Source organism: Nycticebus coucang, chromosome 23 (genome assembly GCF_027406575.1).
Source record: "Nycticebus coucang isolate mNycCou1 chromosome 23, mNycCou1.pri, whole genome shotgun sequence".
NCBI lineage: Eukaryota > Metazoa > Chordata > Mammalia > Primates > Lorisidae > Nycticebus > Nycticebus coucang.
Genome location: NC_069802.1, coordinates 6271029 through 6295119, shown reverse-complemented (window position 1 = coordinate 6295119; position 24091 = coordinate 6271029). Strand labels below are relative to the sequence as shown.

Sequence of the window (24091 nt, the reverse complement as noted above, 5' to 3'; positions counted from 1 at the left end):
AAATAGTAGCTGTGTACATTAATGCAATCATGGGGTACAATGTGCTGGTTTTATATACAATTTGAAATATTTTCATTGAACTGGTTAACACACCCTTCATGGAGTTTTCTTAGTTATTGTGTTAAGACATTTATATTCTACATTTAGTAAATTTCACAATTGTAAGATGCACCGTAGGCGTGGTCCCACTGATTACCCTCCCTCCACCCATCCTTTCCCCTCCCCTCCTTCTTCCCTTTCCCCATATTCTTGGGCTATAATTGGGTTATAGCTTTCATATGAAAGCTACAAATTGGTTTCATAGTAGGACTGAGTACATTGGATACTTTCTCTTCCATTCTTGAGATACTTTACTAAGAAGAATATGTTCCAGCTCCATCCATGTAAACATGAAAGAGGTAAAGTCTCCATCTTTCTTTAAGGCTGCATAATATGGTGTACATATACCACAATTTATTAATCCATTCATGTGTCAATGGGCACTTGGGCTTCTGTCATGACTTAGCAATTATGAATTGGGCTGCAATAAACATTCTGGCACAAATATCTTTGTTATAATGTGATTTTTGGTCTTCTGAATATATACCTAGTAGAGGAATTGTAGGATTGAATGGCAGGTCTATTTTTACATCCCTAAGTGTTGTCCAAACATCTTTCCAAAAGAAATGTATTAGTTTGCATTCCCCCCAACAGTGTATAAGTGTTCCTTTTTTTCCACATCCACTCCAACATCTCTGGTTTGGGGATTTTGTGATGTGGGCTAATCTTACTGGAGTTAGATGATACCTCAAAGTAGTTTTGATTTGCATTTCTCTGATGATTAAGGATGATGATCATTTTTTCATATGTCTGTAGGCCTTGCGCCTATCTTCTTCAGAGACGTTACTCTTCAAGCCCCTTGCCCACCCTGAGATGGGGTCACTTGTTCTTTTCTTGCTAATATGTTTGAGTTCTCTGTGGATTCTGGTTATTAAACCTTCATTGGAGACATAACCTGCAAATATCTTCTCCCATTCTGAGGGCTGTCTGCTTGCTTCACTTACTGTGTTCTTAAATGGAAATCATTTCCATTCAGATTAGGAACCAGGCAAGGTTGCCCATTGTCTCCACTGCTTTTTAACATTGTGATGGAAGTCTTAGCCGTCACAATTAGGCAAGAAAAGGCAATCAAGGGTATCCACATAGGGTTAGAAGAGATAAAACTTTCACTCTTCATAGATGATATGATTGTATATCTGGAAAACACCAGGGATTCTACTACAAAACACTTAGAAGTGATCAAGGAATACAGCAGCATCTCAGGTTACAAAATCAATACTCATAAATCTGTAACTTTATATATATCAACAATAGACAATCTGAAAAAAACAGTCAAGGACTCTATTCCATTCACAGTAGTGCCAAAGAAGATGAAATATTTGGGAGTTTACCTAACAAAGGATGTGAAAGATCTCTATAAAGAGAACTATGAAAGTCTAAGAAAAGAAATAGCTGAAGATGTTAACAAATGAAAAAACATACCATGCTCATGGATGGGAAGAATCAGCATTGTTAAAATGTCCATACTACCCAAAACAATACACAGTTTTTTTTATTATTAAATTATAGCTGCATACATTAATGCAATCATGGGGTACCATACACTAGTTTTATATACCATTTGACATATTTTCATCACACTGGTTAACATAGCCTTCCTGGCATTTTCTTAGTTATTGTGTTAAGACATTTATATTCTGCATTTAGTAATTTTCACATACAATATACAATTTTAATGCAATCCCTATTAAATCTCCACTGTCATACTTTAAAGATCTCAAAAAAATACTTTGTTTTACATGGAATCAGAAAAAAAAAAGCTCGAATAGCCAAGACATTACTCAGAAATAAGAACAAAACAGGAGGAATCACATTACCAGACCTCAGACTATACTATAAATCAATAGTGATCAAAACAGCATGGTACTGGCACAAAAACAGAGAGGTAGATATATGGAACAGAATAGAGAACCAAGAGATTAACCCAGCTACTTACTGTTATTTGATCTTTGACAAGCCAATTAAGAACATTCAGCGGGGAAAAGATTCCCTTTTTAACAAATGGTGCTGGGTGAACTGGCTGGCGACCTGTAGAAGACTGAAACTGGACCTACATCTTTCACCATTAACTAAGATATACTCTCACTGGATTAAACATTTAAACTTAAGACATGAAACCATAAAAATACTAGAAGAAAGTGCAGGGAAAACACTTGTAGAAATAGGCCTGGGTGAAGGAGGACCCCCAGGGCAATTGAAGGAACACCAAAAATACCTTACTGGGACCTGATCAAACTAAAAAGCTGAGCCCCTTTTAAAGGGAGTTTATTATGCTTAAATAAGGCACAGATAGTTCACCAACTATATTAATGATCTGTGGTCAAGAAGGAATAAAGAATGACTTTCTTCTTGGGGGTACAAGATTCAGAACTAATCTTACCATGCTTGAGTAATTGCTAAAAGCTGAAAGGCTGTACTACATATTTGGAAAGTTGAAATGTGTAGGGTTTATCTGACGAATCTGGGTACATGCAGGTATAGTTCATTATTTGATCATAGAACCATTTCAGTTTTTACTTTCGGGGTCTCTCTCTCTCTCCCCCCAGCATCTACCACTACACACACAAGCACTGATTCTGGCTATGCTAACTTATCACATCACTTCTCCTCTGAGACTACTGAGGTGCATTAGATGATCCATATACCTTTCACAACTAGAACAATTGTCATCTCTGCAGCTTATTTTTATTGGCTGAATACATAAGGCTTATGGAGTCAAATGTTTGCAGCCCTTTATCAACCTTTGAACATTCTAAGATTATAGAAAACAATTAATCCTACCATACAACTGTATCTGCACATACAATGTGAATTAGAATATGCATATATATGCTATGGTTAAGGAAAAGACACTAGATGCATCCACAGCAGGGAATAATAATAACTAGTGAGTTCAGGAATTGTGGTTCTCTTCATTCTTCTGTCCTCAAAGCTGATCAAAATTCAATTAGAATTATCAGATATGTCAGCATATAAACATGCTGTTTTAGCCTATTCTTTGGAGTCTAAAACCTGAGATATTTTTTAACATATGTAATTTGAAATTACATTCATTTACTAATACTTTTTGCTTAAAATGTTAAAACTAGAATACAAGCAAAGATGCTGTTAGTGATTTTCAAAGTGAATGTTTCATTTCTGTCAAGCACACTAGCTAAAATTATATTGGGTGAAATTTAAAGTTTTATTCAAAGAAGTAAGGAAGACCACTGATGATGTTATTTCATATCCATCCAGCACAAAAGAATTCATCTTTTATCTGAACCATTTTGTATAGTAGTCTGGGCTCCCTATCTTATCTGTTCTGCTATAAGTTGAATAGTCAAATCAAGAAAACTACATGCTGAGAATAATCTGATTTGCAAATGAGTGCTACACTGCTTTCCCTTTACTTTATTTTGTCGGCCGCCCTTCCCTTTGCCAGCTCTCATTCATCTTTACTGTCCATTTCACACTTCCTGGCTTTATTTTTAAGTACTGACAGCAAGTTTCAATTTCACCTTCTCACCTCTCTGCTTATTTTCAATGCTGTTTTGTTGCATTTTCTTGCTTTCCCCCCTCTGGCTGGGTCACCTACAGCAAAGTCACTTATCTCAGAGTTTCTGTTTATTCAGCTATAAAATGTGAATAATGTACTTTTCCTATTGTACTCAGCAAGTTTTTATGACAGCTGTATAAAACAGTTTATAACTGCATTTAAAGACCATATAAATGTACAATATTAGTATTGCAGCATGAATTATCCACACGACATTCCAACTTCATTTTCACTTCTTCCTTTTCCCAATTATCATTTCATTATCACCATCATCAACACAAAATATTTATTATGCAGCCACACAGATATTATACTATTAAGAACGCCATATTTAACAAAGTAGATAAAACAAAATCTGGCTTTTATGGTCTTAAACTTCTTCAACAAATCCAAGTTCAGTTTTTTTAAAAGTTTTTTCCTGGGCAGCACCCATAGCCCAGTGGGTAGGGAGCCAGTTACATACACCAAAGCTGGCAGGTTCAAACTCAGACTGGGTCTGCTAAACAACAATGACAACTGCAACGAGAAAATAACCAGGCATTGTGGCGGGCACCTGTAGTCCCAACTACTTGGGAGGCTGAGGCAAGAGATTTGCTTAAGCCCAAGTGTTTGAGGTTGCTGTGAGCTGTGACGCCATGGCACTCTACTGAGAGGGACAGCCTTGAAACTCTGTCTCAAAAAAAAAAAAGGTTTTTCCTGCCAGCAGGAAATTAATTTATTCTAAGCTCTGAAACCAAGAAAATAAGGCAGTATTTGGAAAATCAAAGCAACAAAATTACATTATACCTTAAAAAAAAAAAGAAAGAAAGAAACCATAGATTGGTACTTGATTTAAATCATGAACTTCTCACATGTTTCTTCTTTTGGTGATGTTTGGCTGCGAATGACACCTGGCTATTTTAAAAGGCAATACTGACCTTGTGACTTGAGTGCATCATAGATTCATGGGATGAAATGCATCTACTCAAACTGGACACCAGCTTTCAGGTTAGAAGAAGCTGTTGTGCGGATTAGTTTCAGGATGACAGAGTTAGGAGGGAGAAGAGGAAGACGCTGAGAGAAGGAAAAAGAAAGGCAGGTCTGCGTGACAGAATGGGACATCTGACAGTAGGCTGCCAGTGGGATTTTGATCGGCCCTCCCATCTGCTTTTCTCTTTTCTTTATGCATACTTTTAAAAACATGTCTTCAACTCATCACCTGGACATTCCATTTTATGATTCATCAATGGGCTATCAGGTTGCTGTTTTGTCTTCCCAAACTCTGCCCTCTTTGCACGGTTGTGTATCATGTCTCTGCCGTCATTCTGGTGCACAGGGAGGGAATGGATCTGTCCTCTCCTTCTTGAAAAGACACGTCTTCAGCTAAGCTTTGTCTCTCTGTTTGCAGGAATCACCACAGTGCTGACAATGACCACCATAAGCACTCACCTCAGGGAGACGCTGCCAAAGATCCCTTATGTCAAAGCGATTGACATTTATCTGATGGGCTGCTTCGTGTTCGTGTTCCTGGCTCTGCTGGAATACGCCTTCGTCAATTACATCTTCTTTGGGAAGGGCCCTCAGAAAAAGGGAGCTGGCAAATCAGACCAGAGCACCAGTGAGAAGAACAAATTAGAGATGAATAAAGTCCAGGTAAGGTGTTAAATATTCCTAACAATGTTGTCATAACTGAAAACAGAAAAGGTTTAAAGTATTAGTTCACCCTTAATAAAACCCAGCCAACCTTTTATTATACATATTTGAGGACTGAGGCTTGAAGAAGTTACGTACATTGAGGGTCATGTAAGATTAATAACATACCTAAAGCAGCAACTCAACCCCAAATCAATCATTATTTCTTCCAAACTATCTGTAAAACTCTGTGTAAAGCATGACACCAGGTCAATGTGATTGGTAAAGAAAGGGCTCCTCAGTGGACATAGCACCGTGGTCACAATCGCAGAAAGGAATCAAACTGCCGGGTAAGTTCTGCCACTTACTGGCTTCATAACTTCAGGCAAAACAACTTACTACATCATCTAACCTCTGCTCTCAGGGTCCTCATCAAAATATGGAGATGCTTACAGTGCACCTATCTCACAGAGTTGTTGTAAGGACCAAGTGAATTTTTTTTAATATCTAATATTTGGAACAATACTTGGCACGCAGTAAGTACTCAGTAGATATTATCTGTTGCCATTACAAGATATTTTTACTATTTTTTATTTTTATTTTCATTGGTAGACCTTATGACCTGCAGTATCACTGGGCGATATTAAATTAAAATTATTCATCTGTTTGTTCTTAAAAAGCATCTCTGTAGCCTGTGTACCCTGTGCCATTTTTCACTGAAATCAATTTATCATAGGTACCTTGACACACTCTGTCTACCGCAAATCGTCATCAAGATGGCACACAGCTGACAACTCAGATACTTGCTCCTTTAGGCACTGTTCTGAGCTCTGGGGACACTGCTTTGACTGAGACAAAATGCCTTGCCCTCAGGGAGCTTAGATTCTAACGTGGGAAGACAGGCAATAAATACAAACGAGGTGGGTAATTTCAGGTGCTAGGAAGTTCGAGAAAGAAAGTAAGACAGAGTAGTGAACAGGAGTAAGATCTGGGTCAGATTTGAGGGAGGAGGACATCTTGGCGAGGTGATCAGGGAGACCTCTCTGAGGAACACCGCTTGATCCGACACCTCCGTGAGGAGAAGCAGCTAACCAAGCCGTGTCCATTCTAGGCAAAGGAGACAGCTCGTGCGGAGGCTCCGAGGCAGGAATTGCTGAGTGGTAAGTGTGGAGAGGAGGCCAGTGTAGCAGGAGCATCGTGACTGAAGGAGAAAGTCTGTTGTGAGATGGGATTGGATAATGAGGCAGAAGCCCAATTATGAATCTTCAAGGGGTAGCTTCATACTCTCCACTAGGATAGCAAGGTAGACAAACAGTTTTAGGAAAATTCTAAGCAAAGAAAACACAGAAATTCGGCCAAATGGTTAAAATGCAAAGCAACCCTCTCAAATAACTCTTTCTTTTGTGGGAAACTCTATACTCATTGTTATGGGTGAATAAGTAAGCGTATTTGCCCTCAAGAATCTTCTGATCTTATTGGGAAGGAATATTGTTTCTTTCTCTTTTTCTTTTATTTATTTATTTATTTATTTTTGAGACAAAGTCTCATTATGTCACCTGGGTACAGCACCATGGTGTCACAGCTCACAGCAACGTCCAACTCTTGGGCTTAAGTGATTCTCTTGCCTCAGCCTCCCAAGCAGGTGGGACTACAGGCACCTGCCACAATGCCCAGCTATTTTTTTGTTGCAGTCGTCATTGTTGATTTTGGCTGGCCAGGACTAGGTTTGAACCTGCCAGCCTCAGTGTATGTGGCCGGTACCCTACCCACTGAGCTACAGGCGTCACCCGGGAAGGAATATTGTACTCATATGAGGTAACTGACTTATAAAATGAGGCAGGATAATAGATGATTAGAGGTGTATACCTGAAAGGAGGAAGCTTTCCATTGTCTGGTTATGACGATACCAGCTTTAAAAATTTACTAGAAGGTCGCCTCTTTTCTGTTCCCATTTCCCATCTCAGTCACCTTATAAACATACTAGTTCATCCTCTACAGAGCTTGAAACATGTGTTATTTGATAAATCATGGGAGAAAGCCCACATAAGGAAAGTGATAGGTTCAGTGGTAGGAAAATTCAGAATACAAACAAATGGACGGATGCTTGAAGATAGGTAAATTTGGGAAGATACGAAGGAAGAGGCAGAGCCCTCCAGTTGTCTAGAAAATCAGTGCTCTCCAAGGAGAGTTGTTAAATGAAAGGCCAAGCAAACTGGAACCAGTTTATTCAGATAAAATTAAAAGATCGTAAAACAAACTTGAACCAAATACTTTGGGCTTTTACCTTGATTTCACACCAGAATATCAGGGAACTTTTATAAAAGCATAAGAGAGAAAGACAAGAGAAAACCCTCAAGTGCTAAATCAGATCCAGATGCATAACACATAGCTTTCTAAAGAGGACTTAGTGACCAGCTAATAAATAAGTCAAATGTTCCCATCTGACTCATCTTTATTTCATAAACAGGCTGTTTGGGTAACAGAGGGCATAAATGTGGCAGGATTTCACTGGATCTCAAATCAGTACATTTTTATCCCAAGTGAATTGACTTTTTAAAATTTGAATTCCGGGAGAAAGCATGGAAAATCCCTCAATTGTCAGGAGACAAAACACTTGAGGAAGGTTTTAAAAACTGTGTTTTTCTGCATGGAAAGCTGAACTGGGAAATCTACAAGTGCTTTTCACAGAAAAATAAACATAATTATGCCAAAATTCAAAAAGAAATCACGTTAAGACAAGGCAGAGTAATTTGTTTCAGACTAATCTGCTATAGATAAAAATTATATACCCTGAGCAAAAATTTGTTTTAATAACCCTTGAAGAGAAGGCAACCATCCTGTGTGAAATCTGTGTTTATAGCTCTTTCCCGGAGGCCACATCCCAGCCTGAGAGATGTAGGACAAAAAAACTTCAGCAGAAAACGGCAGTTTGCTTCTCTGAGGAGTCAGAGCATAGAGTTTGATACTTCCACAGTTTCTGGAAGGAAGTCAATGCAAAGACTCAAAATCCGAGTGTAAGCTTCCCCAAGTTCATCCCTGAATGACAGATAGACAAGCTAAATACAAAAAGGCCCAGTGTGGGGGTGGGGCAAACAAATAAAAAGCAGCTAAACCCTGGATGGACAGAGGTGGAGGGGAGTGGACAGAGAATTTAGTTGCTGTCTACCATATGACATAGTCAGGGTTTGGGTTCTGTGGGGAAGTGAGAGTGGGGGAGGGGGTAAACACATTATGCTTCCATTAAAATCTTTTTTTTTATTAAATCATAAACACATAGGTCACTTATACATTAATGCATTTACGGGGTACAATGTGCTGATTTCATATAGAATTAGGAGCGTTTACATCACACTGGTTAATATATACCTCGTCTCCTTCCATTAAAATCTTAAAAGGCTCCTACCTTAAGAATAAATCCTAAGTCAGGTTAAAATAGCCTCACCCTAACAATACATAAGTCTCCAGACATGCTAGATGATATTTTAATAATATAACGCCCACCAAAACAAAGCTCAACGTTCTTTGGTGAAAATAACAGAATCCAGAGTTTCTACAGATAATCATCCAAAATATCTAGGAAATAATGAATAATTACTAGACATGAGAAGAAACAGGAAAATGTGATCACAGTAAAGAGAAAAACTGTAGTCAATAGAAACTTATCTATACAATTCTCAAGTGTGGGCTAAAAGATAAGTACTATAAAATAACTATAATTAATATATTTCAACATCCATAAGAAATAGCCCAAACTAGAAACAACCAAAATATCCCACAATTGATGAGTGGTTAAACAATCTCTGGTGCTTTTGTGCCAGAGAATGTTATTCCAATTTAAAAGAATGAACAACAACTTGGGTGGATCTCAAGGGCATCAGGTTGAGTGAAAAGAGCCAATCTTAAAGGACTATATACTATTTAATTCCATTTATATAACACTCTTGAAAGAACAAAATTACAGATATGGAGAACAGATTGGTGGTTTCCAGGAGTTTATGATAATAGAGAAGGGGTGGGATGATTGGGACTATTTATGAAGGGGTAGCACAAGAAAAATCTTCCCAGGAGTGGAATAGTCCAGCATGTCAGCTGAAGTGATAGTTACACAAGTCACACAATCAGCATGTGTAATAAAATTGCATAGGACCAAATCCACTTTATGCCAATGTCAATTTCCTGTCTTTGATATTGCATCATAGTTATATAATATTTCATCAATGGGAGAAAATGGGTGAAGGGTATGTGGGACCCCTCTGTGCTATCTTTGCAACTTTCTGGGTATCTCTAATGATTTCAAAATAAAACTTTTAAAGTCAATAGGAAAATACTGATATAATACATGAAGAGATAGGGAGTTTCAGAAAATAATTGAACCTATAAAAATGGACCAATACAGATATGGGCATGGTGGCTCACACCTGTAATCCCAGCACTCTGGAAGGCTGAGGCAGGTGGATTACTTGAGCTCAGGAGTTTGAGTCCAGCCTGAGCAAGAGCAAGACCCCATTTCTAAAAATGTCCAGGAGTTGTGGCAGGTGCCTATAGTCCCAGCTACTAAGGAGGCTGAGGCAAGAGGATCACTTGAGCCCAAGAGTTTGAGGTTGCTGTGAGCGAGAATGCCATGCTGCTCGACCCTAGAGGAGACTCTGTCTAAAAGAAAAAAGAATAGACCAATGGAATTGAAAATTTTATTGGACATATTAATACATGGTACATGACAGATGAAAGGATTAGCAAAATTAAAGGTCATTTTGGGTTCCTATCAGTTTTTTGGCTGTGCTCTTAACCATAAGTGCTACTATTTCAAAATGAACTAACTGACACCTTACTCTAGGTTTGTTCCTATGGGACTTCTACAATAGTAAGTATAGAGTTATTTGTATAATTTTTTTTTTTTTTGAGACAGAGTCTGACTATGTCACCCTAGGCAGAGTGCCGTGGCATCACAGCTCACAACAACCTCAAACTCTTGGGCTTAAGAGATTCTCTTGCCTCAGCCTCCCAAGTAGCTGGGACCACAAGCACCTGCCACAGTGCCCATCTATGTGTAATTATTTTTTAACATTGTACTTCTTTTATTGTACTATAGCTTCCAAACAATAAGCACCAGGGTCCTTGTCAGTTAAATATATCACTCTTCCCTAGTGACTAGAGAGGAAAAATGCCAAATAAGTTCCTGTTGAATGAATAAATGAGTCAATGAATGAATGCTAGACAGCTCTTTTCCACTAAAGATAGGTTTTTAGAGACCACATAAGGTATTCACTGCTACATCATCATGCTTTACAAAATTCTTATATATTCATAGTAAGAAAAGAGAGTACACTCCAGCTTCTGCCTCAGACTGTCATACCGTTCCTGCCACTTTGATTGTAAAAGTTTTTATTTTAAGTATGCTTTATTCCAACCTCTGATACCTGTCATACAACGTTACATATAATCTTCAAAGAAGCTTTAAGGCTAAGATTTTATAAGCCTCTTCATATTTAGATGGAAGAATAATAAAAGCATCGATTACCACCTCATACAAGTTTTAATCATCCCTGCAGCTGCTTCAGTCCTGCAGCTTCTAACTTTTTATCCTCTCCTAAAACCAGGGACTCAGACAATGTGTCAATAACAAAGCAAGGCCATTCCTTCATCTGTTAAGCATATCATCTTTAGCAGTTAAATTAATAAATCAAACTGTGTAGTAGTTAAAAATGCTATCCTTTGGTTAAATTCAAAAAGATAAAAAGTGATATTAGATTTTTTCTTTAATGTAATGGTTGGAGGATCCTCCCCTGTGCTTTTAGATACTTTTAAACAGTTAGATTTAAATGCTGTGTGTGCTGTGGTCCTAGACAATTTTCATTTGAGAGATGCCTTGTATTTGCCTTGGTTCACTGGAGCATGGAGTGGGGATTGTACAGTTATTACACGTTACTTTGATAGCTTTGGCTGGGCAGTCAGGTCAAGAGGTATCTGTACTGAAGCTTCAGGAGTGCTTGCTTTGTCTTGATTTATATTTCCAGCAGCTGCTCTGAAGAATCTTTTTATATGAGTACAGATGCTAGATCCAGACATTAGGAGAGTTTCAGCCTCCAAGGTGATAAAAACAGCAGATTCATAAACCCCTCAGGCATCATTTGAAACTAGAGATGGCATTTAGAGCTTTGAAAGATGGATTTCACAGTACGACTAGGGTTTAAGTAAGCTACCTCTGGGCCATTTTTATACTAGTCTGGAACATTCTCAGTGGTATATACTTGCCAGCCTTTCCATTTGCAAATAAAAGAAATGGATGAAATGACAACATGGGTGGTCTGTGAACGAATATTGATTCAAAGTCCTTCTAAGTCATGGAGGACACTGGGGAAGTCTTCCAAAGATTCACACAAAATGTGCAATTGCATCCCCAGTAGTAAAGAAATAGATTCTTTTCTTGAGAATTGGATATTGGCATTGTGATCTGACCTCTTCGTTCCCATTCCTTTTCTTGGTAGTGAGTTGTCCCAACACTTCCAGACAATCTTCTAAATGTAGATCAGCTCTTTATTGTGGTTAATTCCAAGGTGCAAATGCACACGAAAGTGGACATTGTCAAGGTAAACAGCTTTATGCTTAAGTCTAGTCTGGAACAGTTCAAAACCTGGTAGCCTTTGAGCCTAATCCTTCAGACCAACAGGAACACTAACACTTCCTAAAATGAATTGGATGTAGTGTCCAGAATTCCTACTGACAGCCTAGGTTGACAGTCATAAATAGTGTTCATTGTACCTAATAGGTAGATTTTTGTCTTTCACCCTTCTCTTCCTCTTCCCCTTCTTAGTTTTCAGTGTCCTCACTTCATGAATTTATCTCTCATTTAACTCCCACTCACAAGTGGGAACATGTGGTATCTGTTTTTCCATGAACTTCTTTAGCCCTCAAGCCCCTCTCCAACCCCTGCTTTGTTCACATTTTGTTCTCTAACTTCAGTTAATCCTATATTATCTCCAGAGTCTTCAGCAGTTTAATTTTTTTTTTTTTCTGGAGGAGGGGACTATCTCTTTCTCCTCCCCCACCCTCCATCTCTCTTTCTTGATCTTTTTTTCTACCCAAACATCTAGGATTCTTTTGCTGAGCAAGAAAGTAATCTAACTTACTTACTTACCCGGCTTAAGACAAAAAGGTGGGGTGGAGGGCAGAGGAAGCAGGCATTTACTGGTCCACACAAACTAAAGGTCAAGGCCTAGTTCTAGTTTCACATATGGCGTGCCAGGTGTTCAAACACTATCATCAGAAAGCATCTCTCTGCATCTTTTAATTCTGCTTTCATACATCAACTTTATCTTCAGTAGACACTTCCTTCCCTTTTGATGGTCCAAAAGGTCTAAGTTTATAGCTCTATAGTTCCAACAACAACAACAAAATCCTAGGATTGGATCTTTGTGGACCACCTTGAGTCATATTTTTGTGGAAGTCAAAACACTAACTGGGTAGAAAACACTAACTGCCCAAATCTGAGTCACATGTGTGCCTCTGGAGCCTGGAAGTCACAGTCAGGCTGACCTCAACCTCGTGTACCAAGAAAAAGGCCAGCGTAATCAGAGGGGGGGGAACAAGATCAGACGGGTCAAACCAGGGGGCACCCGCCGAAACCACATAGAACCCTTGGTCTGCATGTGGAGAATACAGAGGAGGAGGGTCTTAATCTGAAATGAAATGAACTCAAACCTGTATTTTTAACAAGTTTCACAGTGGATCACATGCACATTAACGAGAACCACTACCCTGGAGATCTAGAGATTCCAGGTGCCCAGGAGTCCTCAGCCACTGAAACTCAAACAGAGCCCAGAACAATGGCTTAATGGGTTTCAGAGTTCCTCATTCTTCAGACATTCACTCAGCCACTCCACTGGAATATCTCGGGCCAAGTTCTGGGAGGGCTGGGAGGTTATACCACACAGTGAGGGGCAACAGCAAAGCACTTGCCCTCCTGAAACAGACATTCCAGCTGAGGTAATTGACAAACAAATAAATAAATGCATGATATAATGGCAGATGATGATGATTATGGTGAAAACAATTGTGAAAAGCTAGCCAGGTAACAGTATGGTCAAGAAATAACATTCCAAGGGAAAGGCAGTGCAGGTGGAATGCCCAGAGGACTTGGGAGCATCAAGGGACAACTCTGCAAAACCAATGTGTCTGGAGCAGAAAGCTCAAGGAGCAGAATGGTAGGAAAATGAGGGCAGATGAGCCCGCAGGAGCCCAACCACCTGTTATTCTGTGAATGAGGATGAAAAATTCAGATTTCTCATTCTATATTTTGGGAAGTAGCTAGAAGATTTAAACAGAGGAGACATCATTTGTTTTATACTTTTAACACTCCAGCAGAGAAAAGACCACAGGGCTGCATTCCCAGAAAGAGGAAGATCACTTATGAGGCAAAAGGCGATGGTGGGGAGAAGTGGTCAAAATCAGGATGTATGTATAAGAAGAGCCATTTGGACCTGCTAGTATGTAAAAATGGGAGAAATAAGACAAAGAAAGAAATCAAAGATAAGTGTTCTGGAAAATTGCCAGTTCTTTCTCTATTTCCTGGATAATATAATATGGCTTTGTTTACACTTATGTAGGTTTGTACTTAACCTTCTATTGTGTCTCAAAATGATAATAAAGGTTCCACTTTTGCCAGTACCTGGCAAGACATGCAGAAACATGCAAAACACCAGCTGAACTTCCATCCTCCTGCCTCTCCCCTTCAAAAAAAAAAAAATAGTTTTAGGAATTCCAGGCTAAAGGATCAGGGTTTGGCAGCCCTACTGAGAGCAGATGGCTGGTGGTAATAGCAGGAGAGTGGTACATTTCATGAGAGACACGGTGGAGGGAGGTTAGCTGTTGTAGCTGTCTGCTGTCTCCAGGGGCAGGCAGCCATGGGCACTGATAGCTTTATTACGTAGAGTGTGGGCTTCCTGAGGACAGTGTATCAGCTCGGTCTGCAGCCAGCTTCACTTTGCTTGTCTCCTGCTCCGTGCTTCAGAACCACTCGGTAAATACGAACCAATGGAATTGGCTCTCAAGCGGGAAATAATTCGGTTAGCCTGGAGATATTCCTCAGCAGGGCTTTAAACCTGCCACTGAAAACAAGATTGTATTTTATTCCAATTACATTGAAATGCGTTCAGCTATATTTATATATGGAACATATCTGAACAGTTCCATTCAGTGAGTGACAACATTTTTCACAGCCTGAGGCACACTGTGGGGATGTTGGGGGCAAAAAGAAGGAGAGGGTAAGATGGAAGGAGCGGGAAAAGGGATAAACTCAAACTAGAAAATAAATTTGTACATTTGCTTCAGGTTTCTATTGAGGAAAGAAATAGTATAGCCATTCCGTCAGTGTTTTCTGGACTTTAGACATTTGAGAATTATCCTATGATGTTTGGCCTACCCTTTGTAGAACCAATAGAAATAGGACCAACAAACATATAAAAAGAGATTTTTTTTTTCTTTAAGGAATCAACTTCTGCTATTATGAGGGCTGGCAGAGAGCAGGTTGCAGGCTGGAAACTCAAGTGGAAATTAATACAAGGTCTGACAATTAAGTTCACAAATTCATCCTAGAGAAAGTCAAATATCGCTACGATCACCTCCAAAGTACTCCCTGTGGATCCTACACACCAATGCCAGCACCTAGTTCACCCTTCAAAGCAATTTTGGAATTCTTTCTCTGGACTATCAAACCTGTCATGGTATTATCCATGATGTTCTAAGTGTCATCAAAATGTTTTCCTTTCAATATTTTCTTTATCTTTGCTCTACTCACTAGATCAGGTGAGTAGGAGAGGGTGTTCCACTACAGTTATTTGTTTACTGGCTAAAAACTCCCTCATAGACAGTGCTGTGTAAGCTGGTGCCTTGTTCTGGTGCAAGAGCCATGAATTGATGGCCAAGATTTTCAGTTAAGATTTCCCTGTTTCTCTACTAATGTTTACTTGGGCTGCTATGCTTCTCATAGTTAGCTGGTTATTTTGATGCACAATTTGACAAATTTCTGCAATTTTTTTTATCAGTTCTGCTTATTACTGTCTTCCCTGACCTTTTTTCATCAGTGATGCTTTCACTCCCCTCAGAAAAACTTCTAAGCCATCTGTACACTGCCATTTTCTTCATGGCATTATCCCCATAAACTTTGACTAACATGTCCCTGATTTCACTTCCACTCTTGCCAAGTTTAATAAGAAATTTACAAATGTTTGTTTATTGCTCTAATTCAAGCTCCATCATTCTTGTGATGGATTACAAAAACATGAAATAACAATAATGAACACTACTCAGCAAGACACTGCCACACGTCCACATGAACACAGCTGGGAGACACCGATATGCCAAGGTTACAGAACCTTACCAAGTTGTTTGCACAGTGCTGCCAACACAAGCACACAGTGGTGAATTCACAAATGAAATTGTCAGACATCATATTGATCATATTGCAGTCTTGAGGCTGACATCTGAAAATCATGCTAGAAACTTGGGCAAGATTTCTACATTACAATCTTAAGGAAGAATTTTCTCTCTTCCTGAAAACCTTAGTTTTTGCTGTCAAGACATTCAACTAAGAGCCTGAGTTCCACCGATATTATCAAGTGTAATCTCCTTTAAGCAGCCAGTAACTGATTGTAGATGTCAACCACATCTACAAAAGACCTTCACAGCAGGTGTTTAACCTAACAACTGAACATCACAGCCTAGCCAAGCTGACACGTAAAATTGACTTTCATGCCATTTGACCACCTGTACTGTCATTTATTCACTCACTCGCTTGACAGATATTTATTGAATGCTCCTATATACCAAGTACTTTTTTGGCTTTGGGGAAGTAGCAGTGGATAAGACCAAGTCCCACCTGGAATAGCATTTTGCCAGGACACTCAGTGGAACCAACAAGTTGGGTGGGAAGAGAGAAGATCAAGAGTTCAACTCTGGCCTTTTAGAGACTGAGATGCCTGAAAACATTAATGCAGAGTCATCTTGTAAGCTGTTCTGTTGTGAGGTTCAAGAGAAAATAAAAAATCATGAAGTACTTTAAAATTTTCACTTGATATAATGAAATGTGAACATGAATGTAAAGAAAAATATGCACAAAATCTCCAAGTTAGGTGATTAAAAAAATATATGCAGTTATGTTTTCTTCAAAATGCCACCTGATTTACAATAAAACAAAACACAAATTTATAGAGGAGGTAAGGTATTATTTGTTTTCTAATATTTTCCAAATAAAATATTAGCACCTAGTTGAAGAACCTTGTCTGTTTTTCCCACCACCATCTTCCTGGGACTCTTGGGTTGTCAGTCCTAGGATTTAAAGTCTAGGTGGAATGGTTTATAAGCTCCACACAGCAGGAAGGAAGGAAGGAGTATTCACCAGCCATGAACTGGAGTGTCCCTGCCATCTCAGGGCTTTACGAAGTAAAATCCCAGGCTTTCCTTTATACTGAGCCCCTCTAGGATTTGTCTGTGGTCCAGCAGGCCCCAAGGCTGGGTATGGTGACCTTGGAGAGAAAAGACGAGAGAGAGGCTCAGCAGACAAGAAGATGAAGCTCATGGTAACAGGCAAGCACAGTCAAATAGCCGTCAGAAAGATCACTGTTATCCTGCACTTGAAACAGGGCACAGTGTTTATCTAGTAAAATGTTTAGAATCAACACTGGGGGGCCCAGTGTCTGTACTGGAGAGTGTATTACATTGGAGGCTTCGAGGTTTTGAATTTCCTCAAAATGAAGGGCATGATGCTCCATTGCTTACACTGATTTCTTCTTCAATGTCTGGAACAATGCCTGAGGCACAGTAGGCACCCAGTAAACATTTACTGAACAAATGAGCATGAATGAACTATTAACAATTTAAATGGTTATCCGTGTTCCACCGGAAATTACCTCTTGCAGCACAGTAAATATTCCTGTCTAATAAGAGGTGGAGTGAGAGTGAAGCCCCTGGGGCTGCAGATCTAAGCCTCATTCTCTGCTTCCCTGTATTAGTTACCTATCTGAAGCAGAAGAGCCAGGGTTTATTGATGGGCTCTCCTGAAGCCTTAACTATAATTACATTCATTTTTCTCTAAATTTAGATTTAATAATGCTTTAAACTGAAAAAAAAAAATGAATCTGTTATGTTGGTTTGAGGAAAATGTGGTTAATGTAACGTAGTCCTTCCAATATTAGACAGACTTGCATTCCCAGTCCTAGAAGTTCCCCCACCCTCTCAGTAAGCAGATCAGAGGGAGAGAAAAATCCAGAAGGCACAGAGCCAAGCATTCCCACTTCCTTCTTCCAAATGTACCCATCAGATAGGTCAGTGGGGAGGGAGGGAAGTTGGAAGAATTTCTTCCTTTGCTTCTCTCAGGGAGATTGGAACAGGAATTCCCATCCTTTAGGGTAACATGAGGAGTGGGGAACAATTATCCTCCTGAATAGTAATTTCAACATCAGCAATTTTTAAAAAATCTATTAGTCTGTGTCTGCCCTAGAAATCCAGTATGTTAACATTTTCATTTGCTTCATTCCCTTCTGCCTCAAGGTTGAAAAATCTTCAGTGTCTGAATTGTGCTCAACTCCGATGTTGATGTTTTGATATGGTAGAACCTCTGTAAGTTGACCAACCACCCAAGGGCCTGGAACAAACTGGTCAACATACAGAAGTGGTCAATATAAGAAATCGGCCTGCTATCGATACATACATGTGGTGCATGTCCAGTAAAAGAAAATTGTATCAGCTTAAGGAGGTGGTCATTGTAGAAAGGTAGTCAACTGTGGGGGCTCTGGAGTATTGTTTTATTAACAATAAATAAAGTAAATAAATAAATAAATCTGGAAAATTGTTTTATTAACTAGGTAGGATTTGACCACTGCAGATGTTGAACCATTGTACACATGGCTTCTTGCCTCTTCTGAAGATGTAGAAAAAAAATGGCCTTTTCTCTATGCATAGTATTTTTAGAAAGTGGTATCTGTGGTATCTTTTTTTTTAAACATTAGCAAAGCTTTAATTCAATTTTTTCTGCTCATAAATGACTCTGCTGAAATAAGAATACCTTGGATGTCTTCATGTGGCTGAGGCAAATGGAAAGTTACTCTTCTCCAAGGCAGAGGGGTTAGGGCAGAACCCTAAAAAAATTCAAAAATTCCTCATTGGTATAATTCTTCCTTTCTTTTCTACTGCACTGCCCTAATCCAGGCCTTCATTATCTATCCCCAAGCACTTCAACAGCTCTGACTGGGAAAATAGAACAGCAATCTGAAAAGGCAATCTAAAAATCAATATCAACACAGTGTAATATTGGCTAATGGGTAAATGAATGGAAAAGATCAGAGGTCCCTAACTGGCTATTGAAAAGCTAGATCTGGAGGCAGAAATGTTTTGTCTGCCCTGAAGATCATTTTTATAATACTTGACCAACTTATAAAAAACAAATTCAAACACTATCTATTCAGTTTTTCTGGCAAAGGAGGTCATCTAGCAGCTTTGGGGTCTATTCCATTCCATTGTGGTTATTGGCTAGAGCTGAACTGTGGTATTCTCTTTACTTTTTTATTTGTATTAATGACCTTTTTTAGTTACTTGATAGGTACAATTGTATCCTCTTTAGACGTTTGCTCTCCAAACTGCTCACCAAACCTTAGCTTCAATAGGTTATTTATATTCACCTGGCCTTACTCATTCATGCTTGTTGGGTCCCCATGGTACCTATATTTTTAAATTCTGCTATCAAAGCCAGTGCTACAGATTTTTGATGGTAAAGGTGCTATTTATGTGTCCTTGACATCTAACACTGTATCTGTTTGGAAAAAATTTTGGAGGTTACCATGATCAGACAAAATGCAAAGGTACACAGGAAATGAAGTCTAAGTTGAGCCTTGAAGCAAACAGATAAATTTGATTAACATGCAAAGAGAAGAGAAAATGATATTTGAGACAAAGAGTATCCTGTTTTAATCACAAATTGGGTATTTATTTCTTTAATCTTAGGCAATTTACTCAACCTCTCTAAGCCTCAGTTTTCCCATCTGCTGAACTAGGATAATATTATATATTTCATAATGGTGTTGTAACTGAGATAAATTACTAGGTAGGAGTCAAGTACTGAAATACTGAAATAAATGAGATAAAATGTACAGTAGAAGTCAATAAATAGTAGTTACTAACAATAACAAGAAAATAATAGGAAAAACTCCCCCAAATAAAGACACTCATAGCTTTATGGGCTCTGGGCATGACAGGTAGCCAAGTTACACTGTAGCAAAATGCTTCACAGAGGAAAATGATAATAAATAAGAAAGGAGAGAGGGTAGAGGCCAGATTCAGTCATCATCTCTCCCTCCAGGCTAACAACTGCATCACTGAATTTACTGTGGGATGTGGCAAAGGCCAAGGACGGTCAAGTGGTCCTTTCTCAGTAGAAAGTGCACAAGCTTTAAATCAGACCAGACCTATGTTCAAATCTCAGGTCTGGCACTTACTAGCTGAGTAGACTTGAGCCAGTTTGTTAACTATTGTCTCAGTTGCCTTATCTATAAAATGCAGATGAAATGGTCTGCCTTTTAAAATAGGGTAGCTGTAAATATCGAACAAGTAATATGTATACACAAAGCACCTACCATTCTGCTAGTCCCATGGTGGGCGCTCAATAAATCCTAGTTTTCTAATCAGTACTGTGGGTAGCACCATTACACGCTGTTCTGTCCCTTTCTTTCCTTCCCCTCTGGTTTGTATTTGCTTTTTTTTAGGCCTTTCTCTACCTCTTTCTTCTTTCCCAGGCTCTTTCCTTGTGCTTCCGCCAAGTGTTTACTGAAATTAATCTCATTCGAAATCATTTATTGAACACTTACTGTAAGTCAGGCTAGTAACACTATCTTTAAACAGGGCTGCCTGCACTGCCCTTGGAAGTGCTTTAAACTCAGTTGTGTATTATATTCCTTCCACCTAAAGCCGTTTGCAAAGTATATCAGCTTGAAATTAAACAAGGCTACATTCTAAATGACAATATGCTCACATTTCCTGTAGTTCAGTGTGTGTGGAGAAAGCGTAGGGAAGAACAGATAAAGCTGAGTAGGTATGACAGCCAAGGCAGGAAGCAACACTGAGTAACAGAGAAACAAGGAGAGCGGGGGCATCCTTTAACACATCACTCTCTCCTTGGCAGTGTAGCTGAGGAGGTAATTGTGGATATGCACAAAGACTGAACTAAAAGATGTTCCTTCCGACTTGCTTCTAACACTATAAAAGTAAAACAAACCTTGACATCTAACAATAGGTTGATTTAATCACACTTGATTCATGTCAGCTATTCATAAATGATGTCATGGCAGAATATTAACTCCAAAGATGCCCAGGCTACACTGTTAACTGACACAGGGCAGAGTCTGTGCAGGAACCGGTGTTTCTAAGTACATGTGAACAGAACAAACCTGGACGGTTGGCAAGATGTTAATGATTGAAGGTGAGATTGTAAATTTTTACTTTTTATTTTTTATCTCCAGCTTTAAATGTTTCCATGTACCACTTTTATAATATGAAAAAATAACACACACACACCAGTGTTTTTGTGCGTGGAGACAGATAACCAGATCGTTAGCAAGATAGACGGATAATAGAGCCCAATATACCACGTCTGGGCGGCACGGAGAGCCGCTGTCCAGGGAGACCTTATTTACTGGTCCCCGAGCAGGTTCTGTCGTCAGTAACGAGTTAATGTACACAAGCGACCGAGCTGGCTGTGCTATCTGAGCCCGTCCTTTCTGCCGCCAGGTGGACGCCCACGGCAACATTCTCCTCAGCACCCTGGAGATCAGGAACGAGACGAGCGGCTCCGAGGTGCTCACGAGCGTGAGCGAGCCCAGGGCCACCATGTACTCGTACGACAGCGCCAGCATCCAGTACCGCAAGCCGCTGAGCAGCCGCGAGGGCTACGGGCGCGCGCCGGACCGGCACGCGGCGCCCGGCAGGGGGCGCATCCGCAGGCGCGCCTCCCAGCTCAAGGTCAAGATCCCGGACTTGACGGACGTGAACTCCATAGACAAGTGGTCCCGAATGTTCTTCCCCATCACCTTTTCTCTTTTTAACGTTGTTTATTGGCTTTACTATGTACACTGAGGTCTGTCCGAACGGCTCCATTTAGACTACTTTCCCTCCTCTTCTTTTTTAACCCTGCAGGTCCCTAGCAGCAACACTGCTGAGTTTTTTGAGGTAAGAGATTCAGCCATCCGATTGGTTTTAAGTCTTGCATATCAATGTCGATTTTATTACTGCACCATGTTTACTTCAAAAAAAACTATTTTTTTCCAGTCTACTGTGGTCCAGGTTATCAGCTCTTTAAGAGCTCTATTAATTGCCATGTTTACAAACAAACACAAAGAGAAAAGTTAGGTAGATAGATCTTTAGCAGTCTTTCCCTAGTTGCCCTGGATTTTACTGATTAATTTTTTAAATGAAAATGAAAAGAGGACCGGGCTGTCCACCTGCACTGCTTCCTGGTAAACTGTAACAATCTCATGCTGCCAAAAAACAACACCACAATTTCCAGGATCTCAGAAGAAAACACAAAGCCATTGACAAGTTACAGATTTCCAGGAAGAAAAACAAAAAGGAGCCTAGAAAAGGAAGGAAGACTCCCCCCATCCCTAAGTCACCTAGAGTCCCTTGGAGAAGGGCTCCTGGGCTCCCTGGAGCGGAAGGAAGGGCCAGTCAAGGTTATGTACATCCTGCCATCTTCACCTCAATGTTACGCTGGGTATTCTAAAAACTGCTTCTTTCTCAGACTTTCCAGCAAATTTTACATAAACATTAGAATTCAAGTGATAAACCTGGTAGCCATTGAGAACATTTTTTTCTCTTTTACTTAAAAATAAGGAGTTTGAAGGGCAATGGTCATTTTTCTAACTGCCCATCTCAAAGGAGCAGCCCTGAACTTGTTTCATTAGGTTGGAACCCCTCGAGGCCATGCCTGGAAGCTGGGCTCTCACTTCATTTCCATAGTTTCTGCTCCAGAGAACGTGAGAGAGAGAGGGGCGTGGGGTGAGTGTGGAGGTGGAGGTGGTGAGAGCTTCAGGGAAGGGACTGATGAGCAATTTTTGCTTAAGAAAAATATTGCCCTTTCCATGAGGAAGGCAAGATTTATGTGCTGTGAAAGGGTGCCTGGGCAGTTATCCGAACTGCCAAATCTTAAATCAAATAGTATATATTTCTTTGCCTTCCAGAGAGCAGTATCTGATGGTGACAGGCAGGTCACACCAGCCTCAGCCAAGCATTTTATGGCTCTGGTCTCTGTGCTGTGCATTCCAGACAGGAATGAACGCTTCAGGAGACACGCACACACCCATATTGCCATCATTCCCCTCTAGATTCCCATTTGAAAGAAAACCTTGAAAGTCACAAAGCCACAGATAAAAACAATGACAATGAGAAAAGCACTGGGCCTTCAAACATATGCCCCAGCCCCTGAAGAACAGCCCTGTCTACTCTGATTAATCGCTGTCACTGCTCCTCTGCCTTATCTCTGCTCATGGCTGACTCTGTCATCATTCCCATAGTAAGTGACATCCTTCACTACCCCAACACAATTCTAAACACGTCCAACCAGCTACAGTGGAGATTCTTCCCAAATTATGCCATTGAAAGCTTTTTGTTCTCTGCCAAAGTATCTAGGAATTCTCTGTGTTAATTTGCAAGGCTGAATGAAACCATAAGTTGAGTAACCAGTGATGTAGGTAATTTGGAAACCGATCCACAGCTGTGAAATGAGAGTTATGATAATAATTTGTATGTTGACTTCTTTTCATGATCTGGCTTTCTCCCTAAGGCTTTAATGTTTAGGGTCATGTTTAGGGTCATGTTTACAATAGCATCAGCTGCTGGAAATTATAGTCTTAACTGGAAAGATAAGGCTGAATTCTTACCGTTCCACCGAAGAAAGGAGGGAGTTAAGAGAGATTCTTTTAGAAAGCAGTAGGGAGGGTGGCTCCTGTGGCTCAGTAGGTTGGGCACTGGCCCCATATACCGAGGGTGGCGGGTTCAAACCCGGCCCCAGCCAAACTGCAACCAAAAAATAGCCGGGCGTTGTGGCGGGCGCCTGTAGTTCCAGCTACTCGGGAGGCTGAGGCAAGAGAATCGCTTAAGCCCAGGAGTTGGAGGTTGCTGTGAGCTGGGTGAGGACACGGCACTCTACTGAGGACCATAAAGTGAGACTCTGTCTCTACAAAAAAAAAAAAAAAAAAAAAAGCAGTAGGGAAAAAGAATCTCAATAAATGAAGCTATGGCTAAAGATCACATACATTAGTAAGAATATAAAAACTGCTTTATCTGGAAAAAATGATCTCAATGGTTTTCTGAGAAATTATTAGGGTTATAAGAACCAATTTTTCATTTAGATTTTCAGTTGTATTATCACATTTATTTTGGCCCTTGGCAGGTTGAGATTCTACGCTATCTTAAAGTGCCCAAAGGAATGTGGCTGTGTCAGTGACTGTAAGGTTCACATTCCCAGTGACCCCCTAAGAACCACTGTGCAGCCATTTATTTTAAACACAGGAAGGGAAATCTGGGGCCAATGCCTAACAGAAATGAATCATTCTGATGGTGGAGATTTTTAAAAAGCTTTTAAGGATGAAATGATAAATCAGAAAGGAAACGTCTGTACTCTATATTCCTTAACTAAACAATTTGTCTTCGTTTTTCTGTTTAGATAATTCTTCCTGAAAAAAATGAGAAAATTTGTATTTTTATTATTATTTTTATCTTGCCTTTAAAAATATAAAGATTTTGATGTTGTAGTTTTAGACATAAAGCATCTTCTGAGAGAAAAAAAGAGAACATTTTGAACTC

At 39.7% G+C, this 24091-nt stretch overlaps 1 protein-coding gene across 1 annotated transcript in view; it reads left to right on the top strand.

Moving 5' to 3' along the window:
• GABRB1 (gamma-aminobutyric acid type A receptor subunit beta1) overlaps positions 1–23244 on the top strand; it is a 499704-nt gene extending 476460 nt beyond the window's left edge. The window contains exons 8-9 of the mRNA XM_053578133.1: positions 5025–5269; positions 21020–23244. Coding sequence (XP_053434108.1) covers positions 5025–5269; positions 21020–21364 — 590 coding nt within the window. The 3' untranslated portion in view covers positions 21365–23244. The remainder of the gene's footprint in view (positions 1–5024; positions 5270–21019) is intronic.
• Positions 23245–24091: the final 847 nt, after the last annotated feature.